This window comes from Scyliorhinus canicula, chromosome 4 (genome assembly GCF_902713615.1).
Source record: "Scyliorhinus canicula chromosome 4, sScyCan1.1, whole genome shotgun sequence".
NCBI classification, from domain to species: domain Eukaryota; kingdom Metazoa; phylum Chordata; class Chondrichthyes; order Carcharhiniformes; family Scyliorhinidae; genus Scyliorhinus; species Scyliorhinus canicula.
In genome coordinates, this window is record NC_052149.1 from 3,708,533 (window position 1) to 3,723,670 (window position 15,138).

At 47.5% G+C, this 15,138-nt stretch overlaps 1 protein-coding gene across 1 annotated transcript in view; it reads left to right on the top strand.

Moving 5' to 3' along the window:
• lhx8a (LIM homeobox 8a) overlaps positions 1-15,138 on the top strand; it is a 48,139-nt gene that overhangs the window by 24,309 nt on the left and 8,692 nt on the right. Inside the window, exons 4-5 of the mRNA XM_038793414.1 lie at positions 1,500-1,595; positions 11,092-11,272. Coding sequence (XP_038649342.1) covers positions 1,500-1,595; positions 11,092-11,272 — 277 coding nt within the window. The remainder of the gene's footprint in view (positions 1-1,499; positions 1,596-11,091; positions 11,273-15,138) is intronic.

The window sequence follows — 15,138 nt, forward strand, 5'->3', positions numbered from 1 at the left end:
GATATTTGGGCCTCACGGTAGCATGGTGGTTAGCATCAATGCTTCACAGCTCCAGGGTCCCAGGTTCGATTCCCGGCTGGGTCACTGTCTGTGTGGAGTCTGCACGTCCTCCCCGTGTGCGCGTGGGTTTCCTCCGGGTGCTCCGGTTTCCTCCCACAGTCCAAAGATGTGCGGGTTAGGTGGATTGGCCATGCTAAATTGCCCGTAGTGTAAGGTTAATGGGGGGATTGTTGGGTTACGGGTATACGGGTTACGTGGGTTTAAGTGGGGTGATCATTGTTCGGCACAACATCGAGGGCCGGAGGGCCTGTTCTGTGCTGTACTGTTCTATGTTCTATGTTCTATATAGGACAGAGGTCAGAGGTGGGTTTTTTACACACGTGGTGAGGCTGTGGAATGCCCTACCTGCAACAGTAGTGAACTCGCCAACATTGAAGGCATTTAAAAGTTTATTGGATAAGCATATGGATGATAAGGGCATAGTGTAGGTTAGATGGCCTTTAGTGTTTTTTTCCATGTCGGTGCAACATCGAGGGCCGCTGTATCGTTCTAAGTTCTATGTTCTATCAAATTGGCTACCACTTTCCTGCATTGCAACAATGATTACACCAGAAAAGTGCTTCCATTGCCAATGAAGTGGAAGCAGCTATTCCCCTTGGTTGAAGGGTCAGTTATGAGGGGACACAAGTTAAAGGTGAGGGGTAGGAGGGTTTGAGGAAAATCCTTTTTTGCCCAGAGGGTGGGGATGGTCTGGAATGCACTGCCTGGGAGGATGGTAGAGCGGGGTTGCCTCACATCCTTTAAGAAGTACCTGGGTGAGTACTTGGCACGTCATACCTGGGTGAGTACTTGGCACGTCATAACATGCCATGGGCCATGTTGGGTTTAGGTAGGCAGGTCAGGTGTTTTTCATGCATCGTGGCAGACTCGCTGGGTGAAAGGGCTTCCTGCACTGTATCATTCTGAGAGATGTACTTTGGAATGGGTTGAGTCTTTGAACAGTGCCATATAAAGGGGGTTATTTTTCTTTACATCAAGCTGCAGGACTCACTAAATACCAAAGATTCCTATGAAACAACGTTGAGAAAATATTAAATTGTTATCCTACATTGACAGGTTTTTCTTGGACTATAAGGTACTTTTCTAAAATAACAATGTTGGAAATACGCAAGCCTGGTAGCACGTGTGGAGAGAAAGGAAGAGTTGATGCCTCGGGTCGATAACCTGACATCACTGGAAAAATTGCTGAAACTGTTTAAATGTATTCCATCGCTAACTTTTTTCCAGTTAATGATCAAAGGGTTGTCAACTGTTTCTCCACCTGTGCTTCAAGACCCCTGAGTATTTACAATATTTTCCGTTGTTTCAGATTTCCAATGTCTTGTGCCTCACTTTTCCTGCGACACTTTTTTTGCTGCTCAATTTTAAATTCATTTCGCAACACTAGGCTAATTAGAGAAGACTTGCTAACACTACATAGTTCATTTTTTGTTTTACAGATAATGCAAGCACAGTTTTCACAAGACAACAATCCAGATGCACAAACACTCCAAAAACTTGCAGACAGAACTGGTTTAAGCAGGCGTGTTATACAGGTGAGGGCATTTCAAAAGATTTACTCAATTCAGTTGACATGATCTTGTCGTGCAAGATGATCAGAGTTGAAAGACTTTTAAACTTGGATCTGAAGTTCATGGACTTCTCCAATCCCTTGGACCTAGTGACCTAAATTTTGTGTGACTGGCCAGAGACCCTTGCTGCCCGTCAGTGGTCCATTGGTTGCACTCTTGCCGGAATCCGAAAGCTGTGGGTTGCGTTGCAATCTGGGAACGTGAGCAACATTCCAGGCTGACCCTCGGTAAAGATCGGTAGGAAGAGGACACGTGTCTGCAAAGGTTGACGAGTGAGTGGGCAGAAATTTGGCAGATGGAATCTGTGGGCAAATGTGAATGTCTTATTTTTTTTGAGGGACGAATAAAAAGGCAGAAAATTATTTAAATTGAATGATTGCAAAATTGAGGTTCAGCGGGACTTGGGTCTCCTGGTATATGAATTGGGAAGAGGCAGTATTCAGGTAAAGCATGTGATTGAAGACCAATTGAATGTTGGGAAATGGAACATAAGTTGCAGATGTTTTGCTCAGTTGTAGGGGCATTGGCGAGACCACATCTGGATACCGGTATGGTTTTTGCCTCGTTTTAAGAATGGCTTCTGATGCAATTATAGATCCTTTCAGGAAAGATTACTCGTTTGTTCTGAGGAAAGGTTAGACACACTGACCCATATCTATTTGAGTTCAGAAGCCGGATTTTATTGATGTAAGTTTCTGAGGGGGCTTGACAGGCTGGCTATTGAAAATAAATTTTCCCCTCGTGGCAGAGACTAGAAGTGGGGGACGCAGCTTGCGAATAAGGGATCCCTCATTGATGAGAAGAAACCTTTTGTGAAAGTTGTAGATCTTTGGCACTCCTTCCAAGACTGGGTTGAAAATGTTTAAGACCAAGGTGGAGAGTTTTGGCTCAAGGTGGAGAGTTTTGGCTGAATGTTATGTCCTGGCTGTTTGTCAATTGTTTGTGCAAAGTAAATCCCAACCTAAACCGCTTGAGTTTCACAACACTCTTTTTCACAACTCACTTATGTATTTTTGTGACGAAGATTGTTTTATTGAATTCCGAAGCCATAAATTCCAGTAACACTTTTTTGGGATTTTAAACATCAAATTAAAACGAAACATAAGATTACATTTGCGCAGTTGAAATACTTCTTCTGTCGGGCAGGTGATACAAAAGTCTGAGAACACGGACTAAGGTTTAAAAAGTTTCTTCCCCGCTGTTACCAGACTCCTAAAAGACCCTCTTATGGACTGACCTGATCCCTTCACACACCTAATCTACCGAGCAGTGCTACACTCCATATGCTTCATGCCTGCGTCTATGTATTTACATTGCGCATTTGTTTGCCCTGGGGTGTTTTTTCATTTATTGGATGATCTGTCTCAACTGTATGCAGAACCTCTACACGTGACAATAAACAAATCCAATCCAATGACAGGGTGGGGGGAGGAGGAGGAGTTGTGGCATTGTCGCTGGACGAGTAATCCAGGGACCCAGGGAAATTTGATCTGCAGACCCGGTTTCAAATCCCATTATGGAGATGGTGGAATTTAAACTCCTATCTGAAATTAATGAACCATGAAATCAATTGTCGTAAAAACCCAGCTGGTTCACTAATGTTTTTAGGGAAGGAAATCTTGTCATCCTTACTTGGTCTGGCGTACATGTGAGTCCAGACCCATAGCGATGTGGGCCATCTGGAAAGGTCTGGCAACACTATTCAATCGCTATGAAAACACAAACCGGATAGACCAAAGCACCGAAAACAACCTGCAAACCCAGCCCTGCTGACCCTGCAGACCCTGCAAATTCCTCCTTACTAACATCTGGGAGCTTGTGCCAAAGTTGGGAGAGCTGTCTCACAGACTGGTCCAGCAATAGCCTGGCAGTCCTACTCACAGAATCACACCTTACAGAGAATGTCCCAGACACCACTATCACCATTCCTGGGGTATGTCCTGTCTCACTGGCAGGACAGGCCCAGCAGAGATGGTGGCACAGGGGTATACAGTCGGGAGGTAGGTACCCCAGGAGTCCTCAACATTGATTCTGGACCACATGAAGCCTCATGACTTCAGGTTAAACATGGGCAAGAAAACCTCCTGCTGATTACCATGTATTGTCCACCATCAGCTGATGAATCAGTACTCCTCCCATGTTGAGCATCACTTGGATGAAGCACTGAGGGTGGCAAGGGTACAGAATGTGCGCTGGGTGGGGGCCTTCAATGTCCATTACCAAGACTCGGTAGTACCACCACAGACCAAGCTGGCTGGGTCCTAAACGACATAGCTGCTAGACTGGGACTGCAGCAGGTGGTGAGGGAACCAAGAAGAGGAAATAACATACTTGACCTCATCCTCACTAATCTGCCTGCTGCACATACATCTGTCCATGACAGTATCGTTAGAAGTGATCACTATACAGTCCTTGTGGAGACAGTCTTCACATTGAGGATACCCTCCAGCGTGTTGTGTGGCGCTACCACCGTGCTAAATGGGATAGGCTTCGAACAGATCTAGCAATTCACGACTGGGTGTCCAGGAGGCGCTGTGAGCCATCAGCAGCAGCAGAATTGGATTCAACCACAATCTGCAACCTCATGGCCCAGCATATCCCCCACACTACCATTACCACCAAGCCAGGGGATAAACCCTGGAATGCAAGAGAGCATGCCAGGAGCAAGACCAACATACCAAAAGGTGAGATGTCAACCTGGTGAAGTTACAGCCCAGGACTACTTGTGTATCAAACAGCAAGTAATAGACCAAAGTGATTAAACAATGAACACATCAGATCTAAGCTCTGTAGTCCTGCCACATCCAGCCATAAATGGAGGTGGACAATTAAACAACTTGCTGGAGGAGGTTCCACAAATATCCTCCATCTTCAATAATGGGGGTAGTGTCATAATATCCACTCGTGTATATAATGCGATGCAGACAGGCAGTGATTGACACATAGAATGACCAATGAACACACAACACAGAACAACCAATCACCAGACAGGACACCACCACTATAAAGCCCACAAGACATTAAGGCGCTCTCTCTCCGGACACTGCTAGAGAGATAGTCGCAGTGCACAGGCCAATGAACATCACCATGTGGTAGTGTGTTAGTCTGGTCAAGACTTATCAGTTAGGTTAATAAGAGTGTCAACCCACAGCAGATTATGTACAGCAATCAACAGGTTCAATAAAACAGTGTTGGACCATCTCCTGTGTCGGAAGCCTGTTTCTCGTTTTACTGCATCCAGTTGCAGTATATGTTAGACCAACCAACACAGATGACACATCACCCAGCACATCTGCGCAAAAGACATTTGCAACAATCTTCCATCAGAAGTGCCGAGTGGATAATCCATCTGCCTTATCGCAGATGTCAGCCTTCAGCCAATACCATTCACTCCATGATATCGGGAAACAGCTGAAGGCACTGGATACTGCAAAGGCTCTGGGCCCTGACAATGTCCTGGCATTAGTACTGAAAAGACTTGTGCTCCAGAACTTGCTGCACCCCTAGCCAAGTTGTTCCAGTACAGCTACAACACTGGCATCTACCCAGCAATGTGGAAAATTACTTGGGTGTGTCCTGTATACAAAAACTGGACAAATCTAACCCAGCCATTTACTGCAATATCCGTCTACGCCATCAGCAAAGTGATGGAAGGAGTCATAACAGTGCTATCAATTAGCACTTAATCGGCAATAACCTGATCAGTTTGGGTTCTTCCAGAGTCACACCGACCTCATTACAGCCTTGGTTCAAACATGGGCAAAAGAACTGAATGCCAGAGGTGACTGCCCTTGACACTAAGGCAGCATTTGGCATCAAGGAACCCTGGCAAAATGGGAATTGGTGGGAAACACTGGTTGGAGTCATACTGGCACAAAGGAAGATTTGTTGTGGTGTTGGAGGTCAATCATCTCGGATCCAGGGCATCACACTCATTCCTCCATGTGGTGGCCTATGCAGCACGGTAGCACAGTGGTTAGCACAGTTGCTTCACAGCTCCAGAATCCCAGGTTCAATTTTCCCGCTGGGCTACTGTCTGTGCGGAGTCTGCATGTTCTCTCCATGTCTGCGTGGGTTTCCTCCCGGGTCCAAAGATGTGCCAGTTAAGTGGATTGGCCATGCTAAATTGCCCTTGGGTGAGGTAGGGTTACTGGTTTATGGGGCTGGGGTGGAGGCATGGGCTTAAGTAGGGTGCTCTTTCCAAGAGCCGTGCAGACTCAATGGGCCGAATGGCCTCCTTCTGCACTGTAGATTCTGGCCTCCTTCTGCACCGATTCAAATATCTTGCTGCTTCATTGATGACCTCCTTGGATGTTCGCAGAGCTCTCTGATAATGAAGCAGTCCATGTCCAAATGCAGCAAGACCTGGACAATATCCAGGCTCGGGGTGACAACTTGCATTCCTGCCACACGGATCTAATCACTGCCCGTTGACATTCAATGGCATTACCATCGCTGAATCCCCCACAATCAACGTCCTGGGGGTTACCATTGATCAGAAACTGAACTGGTCTAGACATAGTAATACTGGAGCTCTGCTACCAGAGCAGGTCAATGGATAGGAATCCTATGGTGGGTAACTCTCCTTCTGACACCCCCTCCCCAGCCTGTCCATCATTTACAAGGCACAAATCAGGAGTGTAATGGAATATTCTCCACTTGCCTGGATGAATGCAGCTCCAACAAAAGCTTGACACCATCCAGGACAAAACAGCCCGCTTGGTTGCTCCCCTTCCACAAAACCTTCAACCCTCCACTATTGAGGGACGCACTTCTGTCACTGTGCCATCTACAAGATGCGCTGCAGTAACTCACCCAAAGTTCCTTAGGCAGCACCTTCCAAACCCACTGCCATCTAGAAGGACTAGAACAGCAGATACCTGGGAATCCCACCATGCCAACTTGGAAATATATCACTATTCCCTCACTGGCTGGGACAAAATCCTAGAACTCCCTCCCTAACAGCACAGTAGGTGTACCTATACCTCAGGACTAGAGCAGTTCAAGAAGGCAGCTCACCACCATCTTCTGAAGGACAACTAGGGATGGGCAATAATTATTGGCCGAGCCAGTAACACCCACATCCCATAAATAACCACAGAGAATGTGACCAGGCAACTTCCCCTCTGCTGTGGAAATTCAAGAGCCATTAAAACAAACCCTACTTGCTAAAGGACAGACCGGGTTGGCTCTGGTGAGACCCCAACAACATTTGGAGTATTGTGAGCAGTTTTGGGCCCCACCTCCTAAGGAAGGACATGCTGGCCTTGAAAAGGATCCAGAGAAGATTCACAAGAATGATCCCTGGAATGAACAGCTTGTATGAGGAATGGTTTTGGACTCTGGGTCTGTACTCATTGGGAGTTTAGAAGGAAGAGGGGGTATCTTATTGAAACTTACAGGATACTGCGAGGCTTGGATAGAATGAACATGGAGAGGATGTTTCCACTTCTAGGAAAAACTAGAACCAGAGGACACCATCTAAGACTAAACGGACGATCCTTTGAAACAGATGAGGAGGAATTTCTTCAGCCAGAGGGTGGTGAATCTGTGGAACTCTTTGCCATATAAGCCTGTGGAGGCCAAATCAGTCTCTTCAAGACAGAGATCAGGGGTTCTTTAGAAGTTCTTTAGAACAGTACAGCACAGAACAGGCCCTTCGGCCCTCGATGTTGTGCCGAGCAATGATCACCCAACTCAAACTCACGTATCCACCCTATACCCGTAACCCAACAACTCCCCCTTAACCTTACTTTTTAGGGCACTACGGGCAATTTAGCATGGCCAATCCACCTAACCCGCACATCTTTGGACTGTGGGAGGAAACCGGAGCACCCGGAGGAAACCCACGCACACACGGGGAGGACGTGCAGACTCCGCACAGACAGTGACCCAGCCGGGAACCGAACCTGGGACCCTGGAGCTGTGAAGCATTGATGCTAACCACTATGCTACCGTGCTGCCCCGGTTATGGGGAGAAGGTAGGAGAATGGGGATGAGAAAATATCAGCCACGGCAGAGCAGACCCGATGGGCCGATTTGGCATAATTCTGCTCCTATGTCTTATGGTCTTGTGGCTTGCCTCCCTCGTGGCTTTTTCAACACAGCAGCACTCCAGGAGGTCTCACATGGCCACTTTGTCTAATCTCTGAACATCTCTCTAGTACTTTTTTTTACACTTTTTTTTTTTCAATTCGATTGCATTGTCCTTGGACCATTCACAGAATTTAAAAGTCGTCCACGTGCTTCCTATTGGCCCTGCTTTTGTGTCAAATAATTTAATACATTTATTTGACATTTTCCAAGTTTTATTCCCCTTTGAAATTTACCAACTGACAACAGCAACCTTTGTTTGTCTCCTAATGAAAATTTCTGCTCTGCTTATTTCATATCTTAAAAGATCAAACTTGGCCATATTTACATCAAGTGCATGCCTTTCATACCTAAAACTTTTTCACAGTCACTTAATTTCAGTGTTAATGTAAGCCTACGTGTGACACTAATAAAGATGATGATTATATTCTCAACCTGGTAAATGATTTGATCACTTTACACACACCAGGGTGGGTGGAATGCGAAATGAGGCCACATGCAGAAGGAGCTTAATTACCAACATCTTTTTATTCGTTCATGGAACTTGATCTGGGTGACACACTGCATTGCCCGTCCCTAATTGCCCTTGAGGCAGTTAAGTCAACCACATTGCTGTGGGTCTGGAGTCACATGGAGGCCAGACGAGGTAAGGGCGGCAGCTTTCCTTCCCTAAAGGATATTAGTGACCAGATGGGTTTCATCTCTTCTTTCACTCTACCCCTTAATTTTGTTTAACATAGAACATGCAGTGCAGAAGGAGGCCCTTTGACCCATCGAGTCTGCACCGACCCATTAAGCCCTCACTTCCACCCCATCCCCGGAACCCAATAACCCCTCCTAACCTTTTTGGACCCTAAGGGCAATTTATCATGGCCAATCCACCTAACCTGCACATCTTTGGACTGTGGGAGGAAACCGGAGCACCCGGAGGAAACCCACGCAGACACAGGGAAAACGTGCAGACGCCGCACAGACAGTGACCCAGCGGGGAATCGAACCTGGGACCCTGGTGCTGTGAAGTCACAGTGCTAGCCACTTGTGCTACCGTGCTGCCCAAATTAACATTCCTTTCTTTCCCCTTTTCAACCATCCAAAGCACATATAGTATTTAAGGGCAATATAGTGAGGCCAATCCACCTACCCTGAACATCCGAGACCCACGCAGACACGGGGAGAATGTGCAAACGAGTCTGCACTTGGATCACTGTCTGTGTGGAGTCTGCACGTTCTCCCTGTGTCTGCGTGGGTTTCCTCCGGGTGCTCCGGTTTCCTCCCACGGTCCAAAGATGTGTAGGTTACGTGGATTGGCCATGCTAAATTGCCCTTGGTGTCGAAAAATTGTAGGTGGGTTTACTGGGATGCGGGGATAGGGTGGAGGTGTGGGCTTGGGTAGGGTGCTCTTTCCAAGGGCTGGTGCAGACTCGATGGGTCCAATAGCCTCCTTCTGTAATTCTATGATTTTTATCAGGATCAAGCTCTGCAAAAATGGGATCAACCTTATTAACTATGAAGCTGAGATTCCGATCATGGATTTCAAACAGCACTCTCTCCACTCACCACCTGCACATTTCTCGAACTCTCCCTCAATGCAAGTTTGCAATTCAGCATCCCCCCCCCCAACCCCCACCTCTCACTCAACTGGGGTCTTCAGGGCAGCGTTCCTCGCCCATGTTATGTCTTTGTCATGACCATCATGCTTCGGTGCCATTGCAGGCCAGTTGCTGGCCTGTGGGGAGATGCGAGGGGGGTGGGGGGAGTGAAAGAGGGATCCGCTCTGCTGCCGCTAATGCAGTGTGAAATAGGATCGGGTTGGATACCCTGCCAGCTGGCTCCTCGGGCTAGTCAGGTGCCTGGGGCACTCGCGGCTGCAAACATCCAAATTCGGAGCAGAGGTGTGGATCAGTTGCCCCCTCCCCCCCCCACCCCCCCTCGAGTCTGCCTGCCCCACCATCTGAGATCCTGGCCTCACCTCCATTTCTCCATCTACCCCCTGGGTTGAGCAGGAATCCAACTGTGCCTTAAAAATATTAATGACCCAACCTCTTGAAGAGAATTCCACAGACTGCTCCATCGAGACCACTTATTTTGTAAGTGGTCTCTTTTCTAGTTGAGCCTCATGAGGGGCAACGTGGGGCCTGAATCATAGAATCTCACCGTGCAGAAGAGGCCCTTCAGCCCATCGAGTCTGCTCTGACACATTAATAACACCTGACCTATCTAATCCCATTTGCCAGCACTTGGCCCATAGCCTTGAATGTTGAGACGTTGCCAAGTGCTCATCCAGGTACTTTACAAAGGATGTGAGGCAACCCACCTCTACCACCCTCCCAGGCATGAATTCCAGACCATCATCACTCGGGGTAAAAAATGTTTCCTCCAATCCCCCGTAAACCTCCTGCCTCGCACCTTGAACTTGTGTCCTCCTTCGTAACTGACCCTTCACCTCCGGGGAACAGCTGCTCCCTATCCACCCTGTCCATGCCCCTCATAATCTTGTCCACCTCGATTAGCTCAGCCGTCAGTCTTCTCTGCTCCAACGAAAACAAGCCAAGCCTATCCGACCTCCCTTCATAACTTAAATATTCCACCCCAGGCTGGATGGATTACACTCTAAACTGGGAGCAGTTTCCTTCATTTTGAGAGGGAGGGATTTTGGCAGGACGGCTAGGAAACGGTTTGTGGGAATTTGTTTGTCTTTGCCCTGTCAGGCCTAGACTCCAGACTGGCAGCTGTGTTGCTGACTCTCCAACTGTCCTCTGAAATGGTCGCGCGTTAAACTGCTACAGAAAAGTCCAGTCGAGAACAAAACCCCAATGGATTACCTGGCATCAAACCAGGCATGGCAATCGACATTGGTTTGCCTACCCCATTGGTCCTCACTAACCACCTGGACTGAGAGCTGTCCCACGGATTAGTTAAGGATCTAGTCGTACCCTTCCATCACCGTGACCAAGTACGGCCGAGCCCAGTGGTGAGGGAGGGAATGGTCCTGAGAGTCATCCAGTCTCATGCACGCTGATTACTGACAGCTGCCCTACTCGGCTGATGAGTTTGTTTTCCTCCACACTGAGCAGCACATGGGTGGTATGGGCACGGTGTACTCTGGATGGGGGGCTTCTCTTCACCAAGAGTCCTGAAGACAACTGGTACGGGAACCAACAAAAGGGGAAGGATTTGTTTGAATTCCCCCTCACCAATCTACCTGTGACAGATGCATCTGAATTTGCCTAAAGCAGGATCAGTGGGAGAGACCAATGTCCATCAGCATAGACGCAGTGGTCAGGGGGCCTCTGTATTCTGCTGTGAGACGACGACGATCGGTAAATCTCTTGAAAGTGTCATTTTGCAATCTCTTTCATGTTTGCAGGTTTGGTTCCAGAACTGTAGAGCACGTCATAAGAAGCATGTGAGCCCAAATCATCTGTCCACGACCCCAGTGAACGCAGCACAACAGGAGAGAGTCTCACCAATACTGGATGAAATGACCTACTCTGCATATGTAGCACCGGATGGACAGATGTTGACTGCCTTACACACCTACATGGAATGTAAGTTCCTTTGAACAAAAGTGTGAGTAGAATGTGGTCTAGTGTGCATCTTTGCTGTTTGGGCCACCTGAACTAGTTTGGAAACTTAAACAAAAGTTTAGGCAAACACTCCCAGTGCCAGCACTGAGTGAGTGCCATTTTTCACATTAGACTGAGGTGCTGTTAGATGGATGTTTTGAGACTTCATGGCATCCTTGAAGAACAAGGGAATTCTGTGCCCTGATCGATATTTATCCCTCAAACTATTGTGGGATGTTGTTCATCAGATTTTTAAAAATCATTTCACAGGATGTGGGCATCACTGGCAAAGATGGCATTTGTTACTCATTCCTTTTTTTTTTAAATAATTTTTATTGAAAAATTTTGATTTTATACAACATTGACACACCTTAGTAAAATACCGAAAATTGTTACTCATTCCTAATTGTTCTTGAAAGTAGTACAGTAAGAAGTCTGACAACACCAGGTTAAAGTCCAACAGGTTTGTTTCAAACACTAGCTTTCGGAGCAGTGCTCCGAAAGCTAGTGTTTGAAACAAACCTGTTGGACATTAACCTGGTGTTGTCAGACTTCTTACTGTGCTCACCCCAGTCCAACACCGGCATCTCCACATCATCTTCTTGAAAATGACTGTGCACGGTAGCACAAGTGGATAGCACTGTGGTTTCACAGCACCAGGGTACCAGGTTCGATTCCCTGCTGGGTCATGGTCTATGCGGACTTTGCACGCTCTCCCCGTGTCTGCGTGGGTTTCCTCCGGGTGCTCCGGTTTCCTCCCACAAGTCCCGAAAGATGTGCTGTTTGGTGAATTGGACATTCTGAATTCTCCCTCTGTGTACCCGAACAGGTGTCGGAATGTGGCGACGAGGGGGATTTTCACAGTAACTTAATTGCAGTGTTAATGTAAGCCTACTTGTGACACTATCATTGACCCAACCATAGTGCAGGCTCAGCAATATGGTTCCAATATAGTAATCTAGTGGGAGGGGAGCTTGCAGGTGATGGTGTAGCTGTTACTCTTGCCCTTTGAGGTGGTGAGGTTGTGGGTTTGGAAGGTGCCTTGGTGGATGGTACATGCTGCTGCCAATGTGGGACAGGCACAAGCTGATACAATGGGTCTACCAGCAGGGTAGCATGGTGGTTAGCATAAATGCTTCACAGCTCCAGGGTCCCAGGTTCGATTCCCGGCTGGGTCACTGTCTATGCGGAGTCTGCACGTCCTCCCCCTGTGTGCGTGGGTTTCCTCCGGGTGCTCCAGTTTCCTCCCACAGTCCAAAGACGTGCGGGTTAGGTGGATTGGCCATGCTAAATTGCCCGTAGTGTCCTTATAAATGTAAGGTTAAGGGGGGGGGGGTTGTTGGGTTAGGGGTATAGGTTGGATATGTGGGTTTGAGTAGGGTGATCATGGCTCGGCACAACATTGAGGGCCGAAGGGCCTGTTCTGTGCTGTACTGTTCTATGTTCTATGTACCAGGGTAGTCCCATGTGCGGATTTTAGGTAGAAACGGGCTGTGAGAGGTTGGGGGAAGTACTGGGCTTGGAAGCTGTGTGGGCGGGGGGGGGAAGATTGCCAGAGAAGAGGAGGTCAGTGACAGTCCTGGAAGCGATGGCTTGATGCTTGGTGGTGGGATTGTGGTCTAGGGGGAGGTGGGAGGGAGTGTCCCGAGTGTTGATGCCCGTCGGACAATGATAACACCGCCCTTGTCGGCAGGTTTGAGTCGGGGTTGGACTTGAGCGAATGAAAGTGCAGCAAGTTCAGGAAGAGTGGTGGAAAGATGCAGGGAAATTGACTGCTGAAGTCATGCTGGCAGTTCTCCATGAAGGTCAAGGGCAGATACTGGGCCGAAGGGAAGGGTCCAGGCAGAGGAAGAAGACTTTGAACAGGTGAAAGGATCTCTCCTGTTAGTTGTAGAATAGTGTAGCTCTCTCTTGAAAACTTCTTCTGCTGTTTGGCACACAAGTAGTCCCATGTTGGAACATCAACAGGCTTGTCACACCCGGTGTTGCTCCTGGCATGTTCACCTATACATTTCATTGAACCAGGGTTAATCCCCTGGCTTGGTAGTGATGGTAAAAGGGGTGGGGGGGAAAGAGATATGCTGGGACATGAGGTTACAGATTGTGATTGTATATAATTCTGTTGCTGCTGACCCACACCACTGGACCCAGTTTTTGACTTACTGAATTTTTTTGAAATCTATCCCATTAACATGCTGGTAGTGACGCATAACACAATGAAATGAAAATCGCTTATTGTCACGAGTAGGCTTCAAATGAAGTTACTCTGGAAAGCCCCTAGTCGCCACATTTCGGCGCCTGTTCAGGGAGGCTGGTACGGGAATTGAACCGTGCTGCTGTGCTGCTGGCCTGCCTTGGGCTGTTTTAAAAGCCAGCGATTGAGCCCAGTGTGCTAAAGGGTATTGTCTACGAGAAGACTTGACTGTCTCCACAAGGACTATGGTCACTCTTCCAATACTGACATGGAAATTTGCACCTGCAACAGGTAGACTGGTGAGGGCAAGGTCAAGGTTTTTTTCCGTTACTTGCTGCTGTCCAGTCTGGCGGACATGTCTTTTCGAATTCTGTCAGCTTGGTTAGCAGTGGTTCTACTGAGCCACTTCTTGATGGGCATTTAAGTTGCCCAAACCAGAATACACTTTGTGTCCTTGCCACACTTCTTTCTCCAAGATGTTCAATATGGGGCTGTTAATTCATTATTTCAGAGAAGGTGATGATTAGCAACATGGTCCCTTGCCCATGTGTCTTGTGACCTGCAATGTTGAAGGCTTCTTCCCGATTTGCTGTGTCACCACCTCTGGTGGGTCTGTCCTGTCTGTGATAGTGATGGTAGCCTCTGGCCTTCTGAGTTGGACTGTTGTTTGACTAGCCGTTGAGATAGTTTTCTCTGTTTTGGCACAAACCCCCAGATATCAGTAAGGGATACCTTCCAGGGCAAAGTGTGCTGTTTCTGGTGCCTTGGTGAATTCTACTTGGTCCATCTGGCTTTACTCCTTCTGAATTTTTGTCATGATTTAGTGCAACTATGTGACTTATTGCATAATTCAGAGAGCAGTTAATAGTAGATTACTACCTACAGTCACTAGTAGGCCAGGCATAGATGGCAGATTTTTAATAACCAATCTGACGGTCACCATTACAGAGACTAGGTTTTAATAGAATTTAAATCGCACCAACTCCTGCAGTAGGATTAGTCTCGGCCTCTGGGTTCTCTCTTTCTCCCCACCACCACCATGCACGCCCACGCGTGCGCGCACACCATCACAGTGCTTCATTGCTTTGACATGTCTTATGAGCTTGTGTTTTTCTTTTTATTTCCAAAATAATGTCTCAACAAATCTTGTTAATGAAACCTAGGATGCGATTTAAGGAGCAGTTTCTAAGTGTGGTAGTGAGCGGGAACTGGTGCGGGCTTGCTGACGCTCGACACAGTAAGGCCGTCACTGATAATGAATGTTAATTGATCCACTTGGTCATAGAGGTTTACAGCATGAAACAGGCCCTTCAGCCCAACTTGTCCATGCCGCCCAGTTTTTATCACTAAGCCTAGTCCCAATTGCTCGCGTTTGGCCCATATCCCTCTATACCCACCCTGCTCATGTAGCTGTCTGAATGCTTTTTAAAAGACAAATTGTACCCGTCTCTACTACTGCCTCTAGCAGCTCATTCCAGACACTCACCACCCTCTGTGAAAACATTTCCCCTCTGGACCCTTTTGTATCTCTCCCGTCACCTTAAACCTATGCCCTCTAGTTTTAGACTCTTCTACCTTTGCGAAAAGATGTCGACTATCTACCTAATCTATGCTCCTCATTATTTTATAGACCTCTATATGATCACCCCTACGC